The sequence below is a fragment of the Opisthocomus hoazin genome, chromosome W (genome assembly GCF_030867145.1).
Source record: "Opisthocomus hoazin isolate bOpiHoa1 chromosome W, bOpiHoa1.hap1, whole genome shotgun sequence".
Lineage (NCBI taxonomy): Eukaryota > Metazoa > Chordata > Aves > Opisthocomiformes > Opisthocomidae > Opisthocomus > Opisthocomus hoazin.
Window position 1 is genome coordinate 720,691 of NC_134453.1, and position 21,758 is coordinate 742,448.

The 21,758-nt window shown below is 58.9% G+C and overlaps 1 protein-coding gene across 2 annotated transcripts in view; it reads right to left on the bottom strand.

The window, feature by feature from the left end:
- Positions 1-16,730: 16,730 nt before the first annotated feature.
- The window catches only part of LOC142365552 (WD repeat-containing protein 7), a 128,748-nt gene continuing 123,720 nt past the window's right edge, over positions 16,731-21,758 (bottom strand). For both annotated transcript variants that reach the window (XM_075446415.1, XM_075446413.1), the window contains 3 exons: positions 19,767-19,871; positions 16,946-17,150; positions 16,731-16,817 (listed from right to left, as the gene is read on the bottom strand). In XM_075446415.1, coding sequence (XP_075302530.1) covers positions 16,947-17,150; positions 19,767-19,871 — 309 coding nt within the window. In that variant the 3' untranslated portion in view covers positions 16,731-16,817; position 16,946. The remainder of the gene's footprint in view (positions 16,818-16,945; positions 17,151-19,766; positions 19,872-21,758) is intronic.

Sequence of the window (21,758 nt, forward strand, 5' to 3'; positions counted from 1 at the left end):
AAGTGAATAAAAGCGGCTCAGCATGGGGGGTGGACCTGGTCCCCCCCACCGCGGACAACAGCACTGAGCAAGGCAGGACCTGGCGGTGTGACAGGGTCCTGGGCGGCAGCGATGGCACCGGCAGCTCGGGACACGGCTCCGGAGCACCGGCACAGACGATATCTGAAGCTGCCCGTAAGCCTTGGGGAACGCCTCCTCCGGCACGGCCACCGCACGCTGCTCGGAACGCGGCCGAGGGAAGGGTCTGCTCTTTCTCCTGGCCCTGGTGGGGTGTAGAGACTGCCCAGCACAGCCCAGTACAGCCCAGCGCGGCCCGCTGTGTTGGTTCCAACGCACTGGTGCCAGCCCTCCCGCAGCCCCGGACACGGGGCAGGAGTTCCCACGGGCGGGAGCATGGGGTCATCGGCTGAGGGCTGCCCCCGTGTTCCTCCGTGATGGTTCTCCCTGAGGAGAGTCACTCTGGCTGGGGCTTTGACTTTCTTTGCCGCAGGTGCTTTGCCCTTGGTTCTGATGTTGATTTTTATGCCGAATATCTGCAGAGAAGGAGACTCTACAGCCTCCCTGGGCAGCCTGGGCCAGGGCTCCGTCACCCTCAGAGGGAAGAAGTTCTTCCTCATCTTCAGCTGGAACTTCCTCTGCTTCAGTTTGTGCCCGTTGCCCCTTGTCCTGTTGCTGGGCACCACTGAAAAGAGTTTGGCCCCGTCCTCCTGACACCCACCCTGCAGATATTTTGAGGCATTTCTAAGGTCCCCTCTCAGCCTTCTCTTCTCCAGGCTGAACAAGCCCAGCTCCCTCAGCCTCTCCTCGTAGGAGAGATGCTCCAGTCCCCTCCTCATCCTCGTAGCCCTCCGCTGGACTCTGGCTACCTACAGCTCTTCCTTTCCCGACAGCACTGCTGCTCCTGCCAGCCCGGGGGCTTGCTGAGATGAACACACGATCCCTTTGCTTCCACAGGGATGCTCCCGTCCGCCTGCGGCTGCGTACAGCAGCAAACCCTCATGCTGCAACGTCGTTTTTCCTCTTGCAAGACGCTCCCAGACCTCTACCAGGCACTCCCAGCATCTCCCCTCTCGCGACACGCTCTCCCGACTCGTCCTGGCTGTCGTGGTGCGTGCCAGCCTCTGCGTCGCTCTGTCGCGGCTCCGAGCCCAAGCTGGACACGTTCTCCAGCTCTGTTGGATCCTCGGCTGCTTTTTTCTCCCAGCCAGGTTTCGTTTCGTTCTGTGTTGTTTTAGCTCCCAGTCCCGTTAATCGCTGCGGCCCCGGGGCCCTGCGGAGCCTCTGTTACCCCCTGCCTGCTCCATCCCTCCAGTACTTCCAGCTCTCAGCTGGCATCATTAGGGTCTTCGTTCGTTAGGGCTGCCCCGGGCGATGAGGGCCCTCCCAAGCCAGCAGCACAGCAGAGCTTGGCTGCAGGGCATGCAGCGTGACAGCAACGCTGACCAACACCCCAAAGCCTTTTCTTGACCAAAAAGTTGGGCTTTTTTTCTCCAGAAAACGCAGATTCAGCTTTACTTTGCAGAAATGTGACCACCTAGGTTAACACGCAGCCGTGCAACGCGCGGTATCCAAACCAGAACCGGGGCTGGAGCGAGGTGGGCGAGACCCCGTGCAGGGGGCTGGCAGCGAGGTGCCTCTGTCAGCCCCCCGGTCACCCCACTCTGCACCCTCCGGGACCCGCTCCGTCCCTCTGCCTTCCCCCCGACTCCCCAGCAGCTTCTTTGGGGGATGGCTTCGCCCTCCCGACAGACGACAGCGCTTGATGCCGTGCCAGCTTGGCAGAGCAGCCGCCCTTCCCGTCAGCGGCAGCCGCTAATCGCTCCCGGTTCGTTAGGGAGCGACAGCCTCCCTCCCCTCATGTCGCACCCCTCCCCAGGGGCTCCGCAGCCGCCCTTCCTGGAAGCTTTTCATCCCCTGAGCCCCGCGTTTTCGCATCCACCCATCACTGATCCCAAGGTGTGACTCGTTCGGAGGTGCCACCATGCCATGGAAGCGGTGATGAAGGACCGCGTCCTGACACCACCCGCGCAGCCCTCCCCCCATGCCCGTTTTACACACCTGGGCGATACGTACATGCGCATCTCTGAACAGAAACCTGCGTCCGGTGCGCCCGCTGCGCGCAGAGCGACGCGAACGGCGAGGCTCGGCGACCGGAGCGGCTTCGCTGCGAGACGGCACGTCCAGGCGGCCGGCGAGCGAGCTGCGGGTGGTGGCGGCGGACGCCAGCAGAGCCCCCGGCGTGCCTGAGGGACGCGGCTGCGGCGCCTGGCCCAAGCCTGACCCGGGGATGCGGAGCTGGTGCTGGGGAGGAAGGCTCCGGCACGGGGCAGTGGGGACACGGCTGCTGGCCAGAGCGTCGGCACGGGGAGCACCGGTGGCCGCTCCTCGGGGAGCTCAGCAGATAGCAGGCTGTAAGCAACCAAAAAAGAATGAAACCTTGGCTCTCGCTTCCCAGGGATGCTGCGACAGCTTAGAACAGGCTTGAAAAGGGCTCGGGCAGGCGGCCGGGGCTGCCAGGGAGACCCCGACTCCCTCCGTCCCGGCCGCTGGCACGTGAGGACGCGGCGCTGGCAGCGTCCCCGCCGTCTCTGGGGAAGGTGGCCCTGGGACGGGTCCCCCTCCACGTCCCGCTGCCACCAGCGCCGCGCCCGCCAAAGCCCCGGGGCCCCGCCGAGCGGGGCAGACGGCATTTGGTCGGGGCAGTTTAAGCCCCTGCCGGGATTTAGATTAACCCAGAAAGAAGAGGGGACAAATTGAGAGCGCGGAATTAGGGCGTTTAGCTGCAAACTATCAACTTTGGTCTAAAAATGGTTGCGTCGCGAACGCCCAGCACAGCTACCCCAGCGCAGGCGGCAGGGCTGCCCTGGCTGAAAAAAAAGCCAAGACGGCTTTCGAACGCCGGTTTTGCTGCTGGTTGTCCTTCTTATTTCCCAAATTTGGGCCCAGATCTTGCAGCTCCCTATTTTCTATACGACCGGGAACTGAATTTTCAGCTGTGTCAATCCCCTGCCTTGCTGGGAAGCCTAACATCCCAAAATAAAAATCTATATTTAATCCCCTAAGCGCATCCAATAGTTACATAATTCACGTCTATTAGCTAAGTACAGTAATGAGTGCTCTGCATTTTTAAAACATCAGTTAATTGTCTCCCTCCTCCCTGGCAGCGCAGAAGAACAGACAGAGAAGGCACAAAACGAATCCCGCAAAACCACATGTGACAGGTTTAAAAATCTATTTTCCTACAAGGAAATAAGGGAAGGATGGGTGATTAATGAAAGACTACGAAGAAAAGGTTTTATCCAGCAGATTAATTTCAAAGTGTGTTTAAATCCGTAGCGGAGCTGGACGAGATGCTCAGCGGCAAAGCCGCGGGGACGGCCGCCCTGCCTGCTCCCTCGCCCTGCCCAGCAGACCCGGAGGGGGAAGCCCATCAGCCGGGCACCCACCTCTGACCGGCACCGAGCTCGGCTGGGTGAGAGCGGGTCCACGTCCACGCCGGGCATCGCATGGTGTCACTGGAGAGCTCCCACCCGGCACGCGGCCGGTCCCCGAGGACGCTGGCACCCTCGAGAGCTCAGCCCGCAGCACCGATGTGCCTTTGGGGGGATTGTGTCTTTTTTTCCCTGAGGGAAGGGGTGCGTTGGGTCCAAGGCGGTGGTGCTGGGGAGGGCAGCGGGGCCGGGGGTTGCCGGCCTTTGTCCTTCACAGGGCACGGCTCCGCTGCAGCAGCGCTGAGCAGGTCGGGCAGAATTTGTAGGAATTCTTAATTTTAAGCACAGTATTGGTTTACCTGGAAAATCAAGTAAATGTAACTAGCAATACTTTAACTTTTTAGAGTCAGCCACTGTTCTAAATAACGCCGAGCACGTTTTACAAAAAGAGAAATGTTTTTCAACATCTGCAGGCGTTGTCCCCGCAGAGACAAATAACGAGGGCAGGAGAATGAATCTGGCATATACGGAGGGCAATCATTTAAAGCTTTCATGTTTAGGGAGCAATTAATTATCCAAACCTCCAGTTTTAGAGAAGAAGATATTTAATCTCTTTTAATCCCTCGTGACTCCGACCTCTGACCTGAAAACGATGACCTTCAGCATCCCCCGCTGCCTCCCTCGGGACAGAGCCGAGCCAGGGCCGCTGTTTCGTACACAGCCCTTCCATAGATCCCAGGCAGCGCTGCCCAGGAAAGCTCTCCCAGGATGGGCTCTGGGAAACCGACCGTGGGCGCAGGCGGCTTGGGGCACGGCAGCCCCCGCTGCATCCCAGAGCCCGGGCTCAGCTGCTGCAGCCAGCGGCCGTCAGACCCCGATGGGTGCTGCGTACGCCTTGCTCGCAGCACGTCATCAGATGTGTCACTGACATCAATTCTGACGACTCGGACTGTCCCTCGCCTGCGTAGTTCAAAGCTGACGTTACCTTGTGCAAAATAAACCCAGGTACAGCTGCGTGGGGGCTGCCGCGCATCTGCGAGCCCAGCCCTTGGCTTGCCTGCTGCTCCTTTAGCTTACTAAAACTCACCTTACTATTTGTTGTTGGGTGAACACAGACTTTGGTGAATGATTGTAAAAGCTCTGGAAGGAAAACCCCAACAGAAATCTGGAAAAACGCTCAAATTTTAGGCTAATCTCTTTCAAAATAGCAAAAGGTGGCACGATCTGGTGTCTCTCCTGTATATTTTTCCCTGCATCCTCGTGGCACCAGCGCACCCGAAGCTGCAGGAAAGGGGATTTTGCCCACAGCTGCTGGGAGAGACTCGCTGGCGCCCGACCCACGCCCCAGGGATGGTGAGGGTTGGGGTGCTGAGGGTCTGTAACACTGTGACAGGCAGGTACGGAGCCATAATTCCACGCCCCAGGGATGGTGAGGGTTGGGGTGCCGAGGGTCTGCCAGCACTGCCAGAGGCAGGTACGGAGCCATCGCTCCACGCCCTGGGGATGGTGAGGGTTGGGGTGCTGAGGGTCTGCCAGCTCTGTGACAGGCAGGTACGGAGCCATCACTCCACGCCCCGGGGATGGTGAGGGTTGGGGTGCTGAGGGTCTGTAACACTGTGACAGGCAGGTACGGAGCCATCGCTCCACGCCCCAGGGATGGTGAGGGTTAGGGTGCTGAGGGTCTGTAACACTGTGACAGGCAGGTACGGAGCCATCGCTCCACGCCCCAGGGATGGTGAGGGTTGGGGTGCTGAGGGTCTGCCAGCTCTGTGACAGGCAGGTACGGAGCCATCACTCCACGCCCCGGGGATGGTGAGGGTTGGGGTGCTGAGGGTCTGCCAGCTCTGTGACAGGCAGGTACGGAGCCATCACTCCACGCCCCAGGGATGGTGAGGGTTGGGGTGCTGAGGGTCTGCCAGCTCTGTGACAGGCAGGTACGGAGCCATCACTCCACGCCCCAGGGATGGTGAGGGTTGGGGTGCCGAGGGTCTGCCAGCTCTGTGACAGGCAGGTACGGAGCCATCGCTCCACGCCCTGGGGATGGTGAGGGTTGGGGTGCCGAGGGTCTGCCAGCGCTGCCACAGGCAGGTACGGAGCCATCGCTCCACGCCCTGGGGATGGTGAGGGTTGGGGTGCTGAGGGTCTGCCAGCGCTGCCACAGGCAGGTACGCAGCCAGAGCCATCGCTCCCTCCCCAGCAGAATAATTACCAGTGATCGCAGGCGGAATAAATGAGCTGTCCCTGATAGGCGGCTCAGGGTTCCACGTTCACGAGACCCGTTTCTGCTCCTTCCAAATGCCCTGTGTCATTTGTAAGACAGCAGGCCGGTAGGGAGTTGGTATTATCCTTACCTGCAGGCTTATACGCGAAGATGAATTGCTGTACATAGCCAAAGTATCGCTTCTGCGGGAAAAACAACACCGGGGTACAAGCGAGGACAATGAGAACGCCGAGTGATGCTTTCATTGAATTTATCCGCAGACGGTGCGATGCGCTGCCAGGAGCTGCGGGCTGGGGCGGGACACGCACGTAGGCCACGGTGACGTTGGGCAGGCTTTGCTCACCAACGCTCGGTTCGCGGAAGGGAAGCGTCTCCCTCCCGCAGCACCTCGTGAGCAGGTGGATGCCTGCAGCACGCGGAGAAGCACAGAAAATTGACACTGGAACGAGCAATCCCTGCGGCGCAGGCTGAAGCTCGCTCCGCTCCCCATTTCCCCCGGGAAGACGTGCGCCTGACCCTAAACTTTCCCCATTTTCCAAGCCAGTGCACTTGATGGGAACTCATCTCGCCGCTCTCCCCCCGCCTGCGTACCCCGCGGGTCTCCAGGGCTGGGACCGCTGCCCGAATCCGATCCCCTCATGCAGCTTTCTGCAGGCTGGGTTTGGGCTCTGGGCTTGATTTGTTCGGTTCTGCTCCTTGGACCTCGCCGGTGAAATAAATGCCGTTCGGCGTTGCCCTCACGGAAGACACAGATACACATCTTCAGTTTCCTTTAAAACAAACCCACGTTGGGGAACGACCGCTCCGGAGACGACGCTTTAGTGCCAGCTTTTTAAGGGGTTTTGCCCCCCTTTTCAATTTTTAGCAAGCTAGTAAAGATCGATAGGCCTGTGTTCCCATCTGCACGCCACCTCACCTCCCCTGGATGATCAACGGGCTCGCGGAGGGTCTCTCCGGAGCGCTGAGCGCCGCAGCAGACCGGGATCCCGGCGCTTCGGCTTCTTCCTCTGCCCGGTTGGGTCTTTGCTGCCGCCGGGCCATGGTGTGCCTGTACCCAGCCCTGGCGATGCCAGCAAGCGCCAGCAGCAGCTCCACAGACGCGTGTGGCCATCCGGATTCTCCCGGCGGCTCCATCCGCAGCGCAGCGGCACGCGGGCAGCTCGGCGTGCCGAGGCGGGGAGCGAAGCCCGGCTGGGGATGCTGCACAGGTCCCCGACCCGCGCTCTCCGGGCTCGGCAGAGCTCAAGCATTAAAAACCCAAAAGCGCCCGGCGAGCCGTGCCATGGCTGGGCATCAGGCTGTGCCGCGCAGCTCCGGGGCCACAGAGCCACGACCTGGGGAGAACGGCTTTCCCAGCGGCTCCTCGGGGAGCGGGGATGCTGCCTGCGAGGAGCAAACCGCACCGAGACCCAGCCGAAAGCACGACCTCGCTGCAGCCGGGAGCCGAGGCGGCCGCGCCGGTGGGTGGCTGGGGCTGGGGTCCCGGTGTGCGCTGGCGGGAGGTGGGAGCATCCCCGGCCACGGTGGCAGGGACAGGAGCAGGGAGGCACCTCCATCTCACCTCTCTCCCGGCTGAGACGAGCGGGGTTTTATTTCTGGAAGCAATTTAATGGTTTGCTGATAGCTTTGATTGGTTTCGTGTCAGGTTAGCTTTTAATCTCTGCTCTGGTCCGCTTCGTTAACTAATTCTGCGATTCAGGGATGCCGTTCCAGCATGGCGCTGGCGTGCGGGCGGATGGCTCCCGCCTGCTGCCCTCCCTGCCCCGCGTTCCGGCCGGGATCACGCCTCGGCACCGCTCCTCCCGAGGAAGGACAGCGGGACGGCCTCGGAGGAAGGAAACCTGTCTGGGTGGAAGCGGGAGCAGAGACACCGACCGCTACTGCTCTGCAATGTGCGGGGAGCTGTACCCCCACCCCAGGGAGGGGCACCCCCCCAGGCACGGCCTCGCCACCTGCCCACCCTGCCCACCCCGGTGTTGGCCCATCCCCGCCACGGTCCCCCTCCGCTCCCAGTCCCCGTTCCCCTACCAGTTCAGAGGACTCTCAGGCGCTGGTGCATCCTCTCCAACTGCCGCCGCGCGCCCAGCTCCGTTTTCCAGGTCCCTGCAGTCAAACAGCCGGGCACCAGCACTGCACCGCGGTACGGCGGACGATGCTGCTCCTCCAGCGATGCTCCTCCAGCGATGCTCCTCCAGCTCTGTCTCCCACCTCCCGCCTCCTCCCACGCCATCCCCACCCCAGGAGCAGGCCCTGTGCTCCCAGCCTGGCTGGGCTCGCCCGGGTCCCCAGCGCGTGTTTCACGGGCTGTGGGGCCCGACGGGCAGAGCATGCTGCTGCTCGGGGCTGAGCTCCCCACCCCTGCCTCTGCCCAGGCAGAGCAGGATGCAGCCTTGGGCACACGCATGGCTCAACACCAGCACGCACTGGGAAGAGTTGGGAGTGATGGTTTCGGGGCGTAAGACCCTCCCCGCACCCCTTGGCGCTGAGCAGCCTTTGGGAGAGGGTGCTGCAGGCTGCTGTGCCTCTCCTCGGCCCCCGGCATCGCAGAGACCCCCCAACGTACCGCATCTTTCACACCCCCAAAATGAATTTTCTTCAGATGTAGCCTCCGTGCAGAAAACAGACCTGTTCTTCACCAACACACCAGGAGGGGAAAGAAAACGCCTGGGCCCACCGATGGGTCCCTTCACTCCGGGGCAGATGCAGATTGTGATCAAGGAGAGCGATGGCGAACGCTGACGGGCTGCAGAATGGAGCAGGGGCTGCTGGGGAGATGGACGGCTGGTGGCAGAGGACCAGGGGAGGTCAGGGGTGACCATCACCTTGGGATCCGACCTGCGGCTCGCCCCTCTGCGACGGATGCTGCCCGGGCTCTCACGGCAACTCCTGCCCTCCCGCTGCCTGACCATGGGCAGCCCCCACCGCCCACCCTCTCCCACGGCCCCGCACCCCGCAGTGCCACCGCACCACATTCACGCACGCGCCTCGTGTGAGCGAGGGTGTCCCTCGAGCCGCCGTCCCCGGCAGAGCCAAGCACGTCCTTACCCAGAAGCTGCCTCGTCTCCTTCTGCGCTTTGCCCCCACCTTGCCCATCCCAGCTCCCCCGCTGCCCTCAGAGACCCCTTCCCCAGGCTCGGCCGCCCCGGAGCCACCGGCCCCGACACCCAGCGCTGGGGCTGCCCGCTGGGACCCCGGCAGAGGGTCTGGCGCGTCTCTGGGGATGGAGAGGGCACGGCCTCCCGGCAGACGGGCACTGCGCTCCCCCCAGCCGCCTCCTGCCCCTTGCTCCCCGCTTTCGGCTGCCGCGCTCTGGTCGGAAAGGTGGCACCAACGTGAAACCCGGGCTCGGACGCCCAGGGCCCTGCTCGGGCACACCAACAAACTGGGCTGCCTGTTGTCTCAGAGCACTGGGGACAGCAAGCACTGGGCAAGGTTTTCTTCAGAGCATATTTGCCGGTCTTTTCTCCAAAAAACGTTCCAGCCACGCAAAATGAGTGAAAGCTTCTTCCCGCCCTGCCGCACAGACGTCGCAGTCCCAGCGTCCTCTCCGAATTCGGGGAGGCTGAGGGCTGCCATCCCCAGCCCAGAGCATCCCAGCCCCTCGCCAGCCTCTCATAGAGACCCCTCCCCAGCGCCCCTGGGCACCCCTCCGCCTCCGGTGCCGATGGCGAGCGCCCTTTGCCAGCGCGCACGGCCTGGCTGCGCTGAACCGCGTTTTCCAGAAAAACAGCAATTTGCTGAAACGCCTTTGCCTGGCCCGAGCCCTTTGGCAGAGCTCGCAGGAGGCCCAGCAGTCCGCTCTCATAAAATAACCATGACCCACGTTTGAAACCACGGCTCCGCGAGCCCGGGGAAAGGGCTCCGCGTGTCTCGGCAGAGCGTGCTGGGGTTGGGTTTGGCCCCGGAGCGTCCGGCGCTCGCTCCAAAGGCTCCTGCTCAGCCACGCACGCTCGGCAGCCGCTCTCCGATGGTCCGGGTCCCTCTCACACGGGCGCTGGCTGCCAGGGCTGCCCCTGCTCCCGTCCACCTCCCTCCCGCCTTCCCTCCCCTGGCACCGGGCACCCCGGCCGCGGGCAGAACCACCGCTGCGTTTATTGCTGCAATAAACCCGGGACTGCCCCAAAATGGATTTTCATCCACTGCCTGGCCAAACTGCCAACACGGCGACAATATGCAGCCCCTCTTAGCAACTTCTCTGCCCTTACAGCAGAAATCAGTGTTTTTTGGGACTGTGCACCAGCGCTGTGTGTTGCTGAGCACGCTCCCGGCTGGCTCCGCACGCAGCTGCCGTGCTGCTCCCGCTGCTCCCAGATCCCAGCCGGCAACGCAGGTAACGCTCACAGACACCAAGGTGTAAGAACAGGGTCTGTTAGTGAGGAACAGAAAAAATAAAGCCAGGAACCTCTGAGATATTGAAGATGTCAGTTCTGTAACGCCGCGCCGGGTCCTGCGCGGGTTCCTGCAGGGCACCTTGGGTCCAGCTGCTCCCCCCACGGCGTCAGAGCTCTGTCACTCGGGTGTCTTCTCCTCGGCTGTGTCTCTGCAGACGGGACGCGAGCCCTGCGAGGACGGAGTCAGCCGGACTGCCTGGAGAGCAGCCCGCTGCCCGAGCCAGCCGCCGGCGCCTTCGGAGCCCTGGGCCGCGCAGAAGCTGAAGAAACGATCTTCTAAAAGAACCTTGCGATGGGCGAGATCAGAACGCGGATGCCGGTAAGACCAGCACTGCAGACAGCTTCTCTCGCTCTCGGCTCTGGATAAGCTCATAGGAAGAAATATTCTTGCTAAAATCGCTCAGACTTGACCTCAGCGTTTGCTTTGCCCGCAGAGGGAGACTGATCCCGGGGGGGGACAGGCACGGAAGCTTTCCCCAGTGGGCAGCCCCACCCGGGACAGTGGGACCCTGGCTTGGCCACGAGCCGGCTCCCGAGAGGGTGCCACCACAGCGAGGGGCAGGAGGCTCTCCTGCATGTCAGCTGTCAGAAAAAAAATCCAAAAAATCAAATTTAAGCTTTCAAGAGTGCAAATTCCACCCTCATTTTTAGGATAAAAACGTCAGTTTTCTTTTAGCGTACTGTAAATTGGGAGTAGCTCTACAGCAGCAAATAAACGCCTGCTTCAAGTCAGTTACTTCGGTAAATAAATACTCATCCCCCCACCCCCCATTTTAAGCTGCTCCAGCCCTTTGCAAACAGGTTTCCAATTTACGAAAATCAATTAAGATCGCGTATTTCAAAAATGACAACCAACAACGATCTTCCTGGAGATGTCATTCAGCCTTCGTTTGAAAATCAACATTCAAAAAGCTATGCTGCTGCAGCAGAAAGTTTCACCTTTTAATTTTTCATACAGGATTAATTTTTAATTTTCAGACATCAGAGACCGAGGGAAGTTCCCCAGGAGCCCTCCCGTTCAAAGAGCACTCCAGGCAGCTATTGCCATCAAGTGTCAATTCATCACGCTGACGGCTCCGACGCAGATTCCTGCTGGTGTTTTTCGTTCAGACAAAAAGCGTTAGCGCTGCTGAAGTTCCGCTGGTTGCCAAGAGCCGGGCACAGCCCGGGCAGCTGGTGGGGTGAACAGCAGAGACCCCCATCTCCCTCTCTCCTCCGAACACCGGCCGGGCACGGGGGGCCTTCCCAGCTCCCTCGGCACACGGCGTGCCGGGAAACGCCGCTCTGAAATCCCAGCGGCACGGATGCTACCGCCCGCGTCCTCCTTCCAGACCCCAAACACACCAAGGACCATCTGAGAAGCTTGATTTGCCGACTGAGATGCTCTTGACTTTCACAGAGCTGACGTCCCGCGACGGGTCCTGACCCAGGGGGGCTGGGCTGGGTGACCCACAGAGGTCCCTTCCAAGCCCGACCATTCTGGGATTCTGTGACCGGGGACTGGATGCCCGCCACCGCCCGTCTGGGTTTGCCGCGTGCTCCCCGGTGCCCGCCAGCCTCCCGCAGCTCCCGAGACAAACCTGGCCATCGCTTTCGCTGCCTGTCCACGGGAGGCAAGGAGGAAGAGGAGCTTTGTCCCCGGGCGGGCTTTCCCAGCGCTGGAGCCCAAGGGAGAGATGCCAGGGCTGCAGCTGGCCAGGAGGTCTCCTTTCCAAGGGGAGAAGGGACCCAGAGCTTCGGGAGCCTGCGGGGTGATGTTCGGAAGATAAATCCGCCTTTGGGTTCTTCTGCACGTTGGCTGCTCACGGAAGTTCCTGCAGCATCCAGAGGACAAAATTGGGTTCTCTCCAATTCCTGCTCTTAATGCATTGGTTTTTAAATATGTAAGCTCCGGGTGAGCACGCTAAAGGCCTTCCGCTCGCACTTCTTCACTCGCGTACGACCTGTCAATTTGAGAAAGCATTCTGGCCACAAAAAAAAAAAAATCACTATTTGAAACCAAATCCAGTCCACTCGCAAACCTCCCGTGTTCCGAGCGCTGGCCTTACCCTGCCCGCATCGGCGGGGCCATGTCCAGCACGCGAGGCGTGCCCCGAGGAGCCGCCCGAGCGCGGGTCCCTCGCCGCGGGACGGGCAGCCTGGCTCTCGGGATGGAGCGCGGAGGGATCGCTCGCTCCCCTCGGCCTTAATGCCCGCTCTTCCAGCCGGGGAAGGGAGCCCCTTCCCCTTCCATCTTGTCTGCCTCTCCCTCCGCTCTGCTCTGCCAGGGCCGTCCGTCAGCCTGTGCCCCGCACGCCGCCTTCCGAAGGCGGGTACCGCCGCTCCGTCCCCGGCGATGCTCATCACACAGAGCCGCCTTGCCAGGGTTTCACGCCTCTCGGCCGAAGGCGCGTTCGTGCCCAGCGCCAGGACAGGACGGGCATTCCCAGCCAGCATGGCGTGAAGCCACGCAGGGCGAGCTCCGCCGCCCGCGCCCTGCCCGGAGCCGCAGCCGAAAAGGGGCCAGCACCGGGCACCCGGGGAGTCTGCCCCGCTCGCTCGCTTTGCCCGTGCCGTGTACCAAAGGCGGAGGTGCCTGCAGCGCTGGGCACCGCAGGGATGCCAGCAGCAATGCCAGGCACCACAGCCAACGCCAGCAGCAGTGCCGGGCACCGCAGGGATGCCAGCAGCAGCCCAGGCACCGCAGGGATGCCAGCAGCAATGCCAGGCACCGCAGCCAACGCCAGCAGCAGTGCCGGGCACCGCAGGGATGCCAGCAGCAGCCCAGGCACCGCAGGGACACTGGCAGCAGCGCCGGGCACCGCAGTGACACCGGCAGCAGCAGCACAGGGCACCGCAGGGCACCGCAGCCAATGCCGGCAGCAGTGCCGGGCACTGCAAGGACACCAGCAGCACCGGGCACCGCAGGGACGCGGGCAGCAGCACCGGGCACCACAGGGACACCGGCAGCAGTGCCGGGCACCGCAGGGACACCGGCAGCAGCACCGGGCACCGCAGGGACGCGGGCAGCAGCACCGGGCACCGCAGGGACGCGGGCAGCAGCGCCGGGCACCGCAGGGATGCCGGCAGCACTGCCGGTGCTGACACGGCTTGGTCAGACCCAACTCACCCAGCAGAAATCGCAGGTGCTCGGCGCCAGCGAAACCTCGGTCGAGGAGTGAAAGAAGGGCCCAAGAGCTTTTAACCACTTCGTGTCGGACCCAAGCACACTGCCAGATATCTAATTAGCAAAAAATTATGCTGCCTAAATGAAAAAAATATTGATCTTTTTGCAACAAAATGCAATCATGCCAAATCAAAACCAATGAACGTCCTTGAACGCAGATACATAGGAGGAAATGGGCACATACTTTTTCTAGGTAAACTGCTTAAGGCGTAACGAGGCTTCAGTAGGTTTTCATTCCCATTAAGCGAGGAGAAGGCAGCAAACACCGAGCTGCCTGCATCTGCCCATCTCCCCACACACATCAAACAGTTTCTACGCTGCGAAGTAAACAGCAAAACCAGCGCATCCGATTTTTGAAATTCTTCTGGCTTCTCTTTTTGACCTCTGGTATTTGTATGTATCGACGCTCCCTCTAAACCACCGCACAAAACCACCTTGAAGTGTCAAGCTTTAAAAATGAGTCTTCTTTTCTCTTTCTCCCGTGCAGCTTGGATTATCTTGGCCTTGTCAAAATACATTCCCTAGTTAGAGGTTGGAAATATTTCCCTCCTGGCTCCCACGTATTGATTTTCCGAGGCTCAGCTCTGCCTGTCAGCCGAGGCGGCAAGAGGCGAGAGTTCACCCGGCGCTGGCCGTGCCTGCCGCACCGCCGCGCCCGCGGCCCCGCGTCGCCCACCCCCCGCGTGCCTTACCCGGCAGGCGACGCCGGAGCCGCTGGCGTTTCAACCCACATACCTCAAAAATCGGGCAGTCACACCATTCCTTGGTGGGTTTTGCGTCGCGGAGGCAGATGAGGTCACGTCTGACCCTCCCGGGCTCACCCCCCGCCTCTCTGCAGCTTCTGCTGCCGGCAAACACAGCTGCACTGCAAAAATAACAGAGATGGCAAATCCCAGCCCAGGGACAGCGTCACGCTAAATACTTCTGGCAATCCTGCATTGCAGCTCAGAAAAATCCCCGTCTTGAATTTATTCCACCGACCTTCCCGGAGGGAATGCACAGCAGGGGACAGGAAGGGGCAGCCCCCCGCACACGGCTGTGCTGCTGGGTTCGGGACGACGAGCATCCCCGTGTTTGCCTGGGCACACCGCTCTGGGACCTAACGCAGCTTTGCTCTCTGCCATCTCCTGCCTTTGTGGTTCGTGACGATGGCTGAAGTCCCTTCGCCGCGACCCCTGCCCACTCCGACAGCGACTGGCTCTGCCTCGCTCGCGCTGATGGACAAACGAACAGAACGCAGCCCCTGCCACGGTGAGAAAACTCCCGGGTGGCGGCAAGGCGCCCCGCAGCAGGAAATCATTGACATGCCACCAGGCTGATGCCACGAAACCAACCCTCTCCAGTACAACTCAGTTTTATTTCACAAGCGTATTGACAGCGGGACGTTGAGTACATCCAGGGGCTGGGGATTTGCCACGGAGATGCTGGAGAGGCAGACCCGCGGACCAGCCACCAGACATGGCGACGGCCATCACCACAGCGCTTTCACACGGGTGCCTCGTCGTGTCATCTGCCGCTTGTAAACTGCCAGCCAAGCCACATACGTCTCCACATTTACAAGGACAAGTCCAAACACAGTACTAACAGATCAATAAAGCGCTCGAAGCCCACACTGGAGTGACAATACACATTTCGCGGCAGCGCTGAGCGCGCGAGGCTGGGCGGAAGTTCAGGACAGGGTTTAGCGGAGCCGCCGAGGCGGGGCTCGGGTTTAAGCAGCACACAGGTACCAGCGAGAGGAGAAGGCGTCTCTCTTGGTCACACCCCGGCCCCCCGCCCAAACGCGGCCAGAGCCGCGCAGCCCCCGGGCACACCGACCGCTCCTGCCTCCGGGGCTGGCTCTCAGGCCCGGGAGGAAAGCTGCCCGCTCCCTCGGGCATCTGAGCAGACCCGCTGCGCTGCCAGCTCAAACCAAACATTTCAAAGCATCCATAATTCGAGACGTTTGCTCACCGTGCTGCCAAGGAAATCACTGCAGGGGCGCGGGCCGCGCTTCGCCAGCACGCACCCACGCGTACCCGCGGCGTGCGCCGCACCCCGGGGCACAGGGTCCCGCCACACCGCGGTGTCCGTACGGGTGCCGCCGCGCTCCCCTCGGCAGCCTACGCTGAGCACGGCAGGCGGCGTCCCGCAGACGAGAAGTCCCTGTTGGCTCTCCAGATCTCCCAGGTGACACGGAGGTCCGCACGAACACAACGTACGTGCACGCTGCATTAGTTCGCTGAGACAAGGTCCCGCTGTTCTGCGACAGAGCTCTCCACTCCACGCTACATCCCCGCCAGAGAAAAAGATGAAACGTTACGGCAGTTTGCCTTGAACATTCCTAATGGTCTTAATTTCTTGCTCTTAGATTTATTTTTTTTTTAATTATTTTTAAACAGCAAACAGATATGTAGCTTCTGGAGCGCAAATCTCACTTTCATATACAGTGTACTACACAGACCACCAAAAAAAAAAAAAATCAATGCTTTTGATATTTAGAAGGCATTTTAAAAATTCACTTATTCCTTTTTGGGGAAGGGAAGATGCTATAAGTACCATTTTTACTCTGTTGTGTAAAGACAGCCTTCTTACTTCTGCAAGCTCTTCAGACAAAAACGGCAAAGAAAAAGCTATACAAACATATACATCAATATGTTTAAATAAAATGGTATTTTATAGACTTTTTTTCTTTACTGTGAGCATAAACCAGCATACTTCCACACTATTAAATATGTCACAAAATTAGATATGTAAGAGGAGGGGAACACAGTCACAGCTACCGTTACACAGAAATATTCCCACTGAAGAAAACGTTCCAGCACGTCCGCTCGAACAACTCGCCGCCCACACGCTGGCCGCCGTTCCTGCAGCCAGAGCCCCCGGTGCGGGCACGGCAGGAGCTGCGGCCGCGGCACCGGCGCAGGGGGCACGGCGGGGGGCACGCTCTCGCTGCCCTGCACCTCCCGGCACCGATGGGAGCAGCTTTAGGAAGAAAAAGCTTTGTGTCTTTTATTTTGTTAAATAAATACCTGCCTTGGTAGCGAAAAACACCTTTATATATAAATACTTCTTTTTTTCAAGTTTGCTATTCCATCTTAAAGAGATTTTTTTGTTTATTTTATTTACATGTGGACTACTGTTCTTCCTTCCAGACTACAGCAAACAGCGACTGGGCACAGCAGCACTCCCAGTTCTCTTGGAGACTGAGCCTTTGCCGAGGACACGTCCCCTTCAGACCCGAACACAGGCCGGCCGCCCTGGGCACTCCACCCTCCCCGGCCGAGGCAATCAGCCCCTCCTTACGAAACCCAAGCGCCTCGCTCCAAGACACCTCACCCGCCACCGTTCAGTGGGCACTAGGAAAAAGTCCATGTAAACACGAGCCTTTTTGGTAAACACCGGGATTCCGTGAGAGTCTCCGCAGGGAAAAGGCGTCCCGCGAGGGCTGCTGCGCCAAGCCCGCGCCCAGCGCGGACGGGCCGGGTTCAGCCCGGCTGCAAAGCCTGGTTTGATCCCTGCCGCCGCGGGTCCGGCCGAGGAGCGCCGTCGCCGTGCCGCCGATCCCCCGCCCTGCTGCGCCACGCACGGAGCACGTTCCCCCCGCGCCGTCGCCTTCCTCCTCCCGGCTGCAAGGAGAAAGCGGCCGGCGTCAGCGCAGCCGCCCCGCAGAGCCCGGCCGAGCCCACCCAGTCCGCGGGCACCCCGTGTGAGGAGCAGAGGGACAAGACAGAGGGACAGCCAGGAGGAACTTTACCCTAGACCATGAAGCGATGCTCCTTGCCGTCGTGGGCCATGAGGATGACGTTGCGGTTGGAGGTCCAGATGAGCCGCGCCAGCCGGAGGGCGTTGTGGGAGCCCGGCGAGGCCGGCTGGACGGGGGGCACCTGGTAGGTTTTGATGCAGCGGAGCTGGGGCGCGGAGTTCAGCATGCCGATGCTCCCCAGGAGAGAGGTGTTCATCTGCAGAGACACCCGCAGGTGAGCCACCCTGCCCGTGGCTCCCGCGGAGGGTCACCACCCGCGACACGCGCCCGCACCTCCTCCCGGACTTCAGCATCCCCGCCATCCCCAGGACCGGGCTGCCTCTAACCAGGCTTCGTTACAGTCATTAGAGCGGGGCCCAGCAGCTCTGGGTGGTCTGGCTGGTGGTCCATGACCACGACGCACAACCAGGCACAACGGCAGATCTGATGGGCTCAGGGATCAGACCTCACTGCGCTCCCTGGGGGGAAGCGATAAAGCCACGCTAAACATAAGCGTGCACAATCAGAATTTAATGAGAACCCATGAAATATTAACAAGACTATGGGGTGCATGAGGAGGAGTGTGGCCAGCAGGGTGAGGGAGGTTCTCCTTCCCCTCTACTCTGCCCTGGTGAGGCCCCATCTGCAGTGCTGTGTCCAGTGCTGGGCTCCCCAGTTCAAGAAAGATGAGGAGCTACTGGAGAGAGTCCAGCGCAGGGCTGCGAGGATGAGGAGGGGACTGGAGCATCTCTCCTACGAGGAGAGGCTGAGGGAGCTAGGCTTGTTCAGCCTGGAGAAGAGAAGGCTGAGAGGGGACCTTAGAAATGCCTCTAAATATCTGCAGGGTGGGTGTCAGGAGAATGGGGCCAGACTCTTTCCAGGGGTGCCCAGCGACAGGACAAGGGGCAACGGGCACAAACTGAAGCAGAGGAAGTTCCAGCTGAAGATGAGGAAGAACTTCTTCCCTCTGAGGGTGACGGAGCCCTGGCCCAGGCTGCCCAGGGAGGCTGTGGAGTCTCCTTCTCTGGAGATATTCAAGACCCGCCTGGACGCGGTGCTGTGCAGCCTGCTGTGGGTGACCCTGCTTGGGCAGGGGGCTGGGCTGGGTGACCCACAGAGGTCCCTGCCAACCCCGAACATTCTGTGATTCTGTGAAGACTATATTTATGCTAGAATATTATTTATCAAAATCATAAAAACACCAGAGTAAGATATGCAGAATAGAGAGCAGTCGTCACGATAGGTACGAACAGAAAAAACCCCACAGCAAGAGCTCTTCTGCTGTCTGGTAGACCTGGAGGCCATTCCAGCGATCTGCCGAGTGACACTCTTCGGAGAGCAGGCCGGTTATTGCTGATGCATCTTGTCTAGCTCCACGTTTTTAAATATGAGAGGCTCTGATCTAACCCACCCAGACACACAAACTCCCCCACTTCCCGCAGCGCTGCTGTGCTCTGGCAAACCTTCCCAGCGGCACGCATCGCCAGCCTAGGACTCCCATCCGCAGGCGGCCGCATCCCCGAGACGCGCCCCACGGAGCCTTGGCAAATCCGGGGACATTTAAGGCGCGTTCTTGCTGACGCCACGTCCTGAATTCTGAGCAGGGCACAGCAGAAGCCATTACTTTTTCCTGGCTCTTCTCGGCAGCAGCGCGGTGTCAGAGAGTGTAAATCACGGCATCTCTAGCAGGGAGCATGCAAGCACCGCTGACATTTTCACAATTTAAATCATCTTGAGTAATAACCCTTTTAAGATGACTAATGTTACTGATTTTCCTGCATTAATAATAGTGCCAAATAGAACACAGAAGGGAAAAATCACTAGTGCACGAGGTCACATTTTAAAACTAAATGTGTAGGTAATATTTAACTCTTCATGTAAAAGCCACTTGAAAGTGACCATTCCTACACCCAGCAGAGTGTGGCAGGTCACAATTTAAAACTCACGCCTGACTTTTTTTCCTGCCAATTCTAAAAGATCTGCTCTGATTGCTTTCCAGATCTTCCCCGAGTACTTCAATTGCATAAACGCAGCTGATGGATGAAGATTCTTGCTGTTCTCATTTACTGTTTCTGAAAGCGCACGATATAGTGATGGATAATAATTTAGTAATTTTTTATGGCACCTGTAGAACTCCCGAATGACACCGAAAACTGGGGAGGCATGTTAAAGAGCACGGCTGGGACTTCTGGGGACACCCAGTTCTGTTTTGTAGTCTGATTGCTGTGAGACTCCATGATTTCCATAGCACGCATCGCTTCAGCGGATCAGTTGCTTCCAAATAACAAATTTTTAAGTCTAAAGCCATTTGAAGAAAGAAAAATAAATCCTGCTTAGGGGATGTAGACAGCAGCCTACAACTAACAAAATGTACTCCTACTGACGTGAGATTACAAAGACGATGACTGCTCATATTTTACAAAAAAGAAACCTCTAGACACTTCACAAAACGGTGGGCTGACTCTCCGTTTCTGCTTCTGTTTCAGACTCTCTTTCTGCTGTTTGTACCTTGGCTTCCCTGCTGTCAGTGTGGTTAGGGAACGTAGGTACTGGGAGCCAGTGTTTGCCCCGAGACTTCTGCATCAGGCTTACCAAAACAAACAGAAGAATAAATTAAAAAAAGAGGTGTTCACAAAGCTCGTTCTCTGTTGGAATTGATGGGTGAGTGACAGAACTCCACACTGAGGTTTCAGCTTCTGCCTTTGCTTCTGGGACCTGCCTGTTGTCAGTATGTCCTTACGTACCGCACCATTACTGAACAATTAAAGGAAGTCCCAGCCGTGAGCTCGTTAACGACGTGGGCGCAGCCGGCCGGCCGGTCACGCTCCCTTACCTGCCAGAAGGAGAGGTGGCTGTCGGAGTTGGAGTACGTGGCGAGGTACCGGCCGTCGGGGGCGAACGCCACCGCAGTGATGGGTCCTTTGTGGCCAAGGATGGTCTGGCAAGAGGGAGAGAACAGCACCGCAGAGGGTTCAGTGCCCGGCACCGCAACGGTGCGGAACAGACTTCTCAGTGACACAAACGCACATGTCCATGAAGCCTTTTTTGGAAAGCTGAGGGTGACCATTACTGTCAGTAAAAATTAAATACTAATAAATACGGAGGAGGCCCTTTCTGCACAGCACTTGCGTGCCTCCGGATGACCCGCCACACGAACGCACGTCACTGGAACGTCCGATCAGCTGGGACCCAGGCACACGCCGCTCAGTCTTAAATACCACGGCAGTTTCTTCTAAGTGTTCTAATAGCTGCTTCGCCAATAAACCAGAATTAAATCATCATGTGAGCACACTCCCTGCCAAACCCAGTTTTTCAATCAAAGTAATCTGTCAGGTATATGAACATCAATGTGTCTGTAACGGGAAATTATAAAAACCATAATACTGGCCCTCCCCAGAGCAGGCTGTAAGTGGGATGCCCAGGAGCCTCCAGCTGGCTCGGCAGTGGGCAGGGAACGCCAGCGGCACAAACCCAACCCCTGCCTTCACCAGCACACCTTTTGCCACCACAAGATTTTCCGAGGCCAAGGAAGGGACTCCGAGCTCTGGACGACCACCGACGATATTTAACGCCACCCAGCCCAGTACCACCCGCTTCTGCGCAGCGCTACGGCAGCGGCAGGGTCCTCACAGGCCAGGCAGGGGATCGGCACCCCCCCCCGGCTCTGCCGGTGCCGCTGGCCGCTTCTGCCAGCTCCACAAGCCACAGGGCCTTCTCACGCACAACACTCACAGCCCTGGTCTCACCAGCATTAAATACTTGTTTTGTGCAATGTCCAACAATATAAACGTGTATGCCAGAAACACCATGAAAAATAACTCACCTGTTCCATGGTCAGACTCACCGCTAAGATCTCATTTGCTCGTTACCTGAGGTTACCTCTTAACAACGGCACAAGGCAAGGATGCTTGTCATGAGACAGACTCATTTGTATCACATCTTCTCTAGCACTTTGCCCATCTTACAACGGGCAAACCCCGGCAGCTCGCCCCCCCTCGCAGCCCCAGCCCAGCGATGCGAGCCCCTCCCACGGCTGGGACCCCGCTCTGCCCAGCACCCAGGGCTGGTCCCCCCCCCAGCAGCAGCGTGGCTCCCCAGGACGGGCTGCCATCAGAAGCGCACGAAGCGCTTCTTCCAAAACACCCAGCAGCAGCTCTTTCTGCATTAGGAGGCTCCGGGCCAGCTTTGACTTGGCAGGGCTTAACTGGGCTGCGAAATTAGCAGCAGTGCTCCTGTGCCCATCACCGGGACGCTGGAGATGGAGACCTGCTCAGAACGGCACAGCGCATCTGAAGCTGGCCGTATCTACGAGGAACCCATCAATATATCCACCCCTTGTTCATCACCTAAAAGGCGAGTGAGCTTCAACAGAACCCCAAACCTACCTCTTGAATGTAATCACCACAGCTTAGGCTGAAAGTTTGAAAGGGCAATTAATTAGATGATCCGATGTTTAGACCCATCAAACTCTTTAGCACTTAACAAGCAAGTAATACTTGTCAATAAAATATGTTTTGGTAATACAAAGGTAGAAAATCAATAGCACTAGCACACTTGTTGCTCTTTTACAACTGAAAATGTGTTCCAATAAGTACGATCCTTGAGGGAATTAATCTGCTTTGTTATTTAAAGGAAAGGCTTCTCTAATTGATGCTAATCCTTTCAAGCCAAGATTTATTTTTTAGTGCACTATCTAAACGTCTGCTTTGCAATGCTCATCTTGCACTTCCGAGGCCAGCGAGTAAGCGTATCGAAAACAAATGATTGCTGCTCCTTCAAAATATTCTGCTTGCCCGCGTACCTTTGGTGCTCAGGCTGCCCTGGC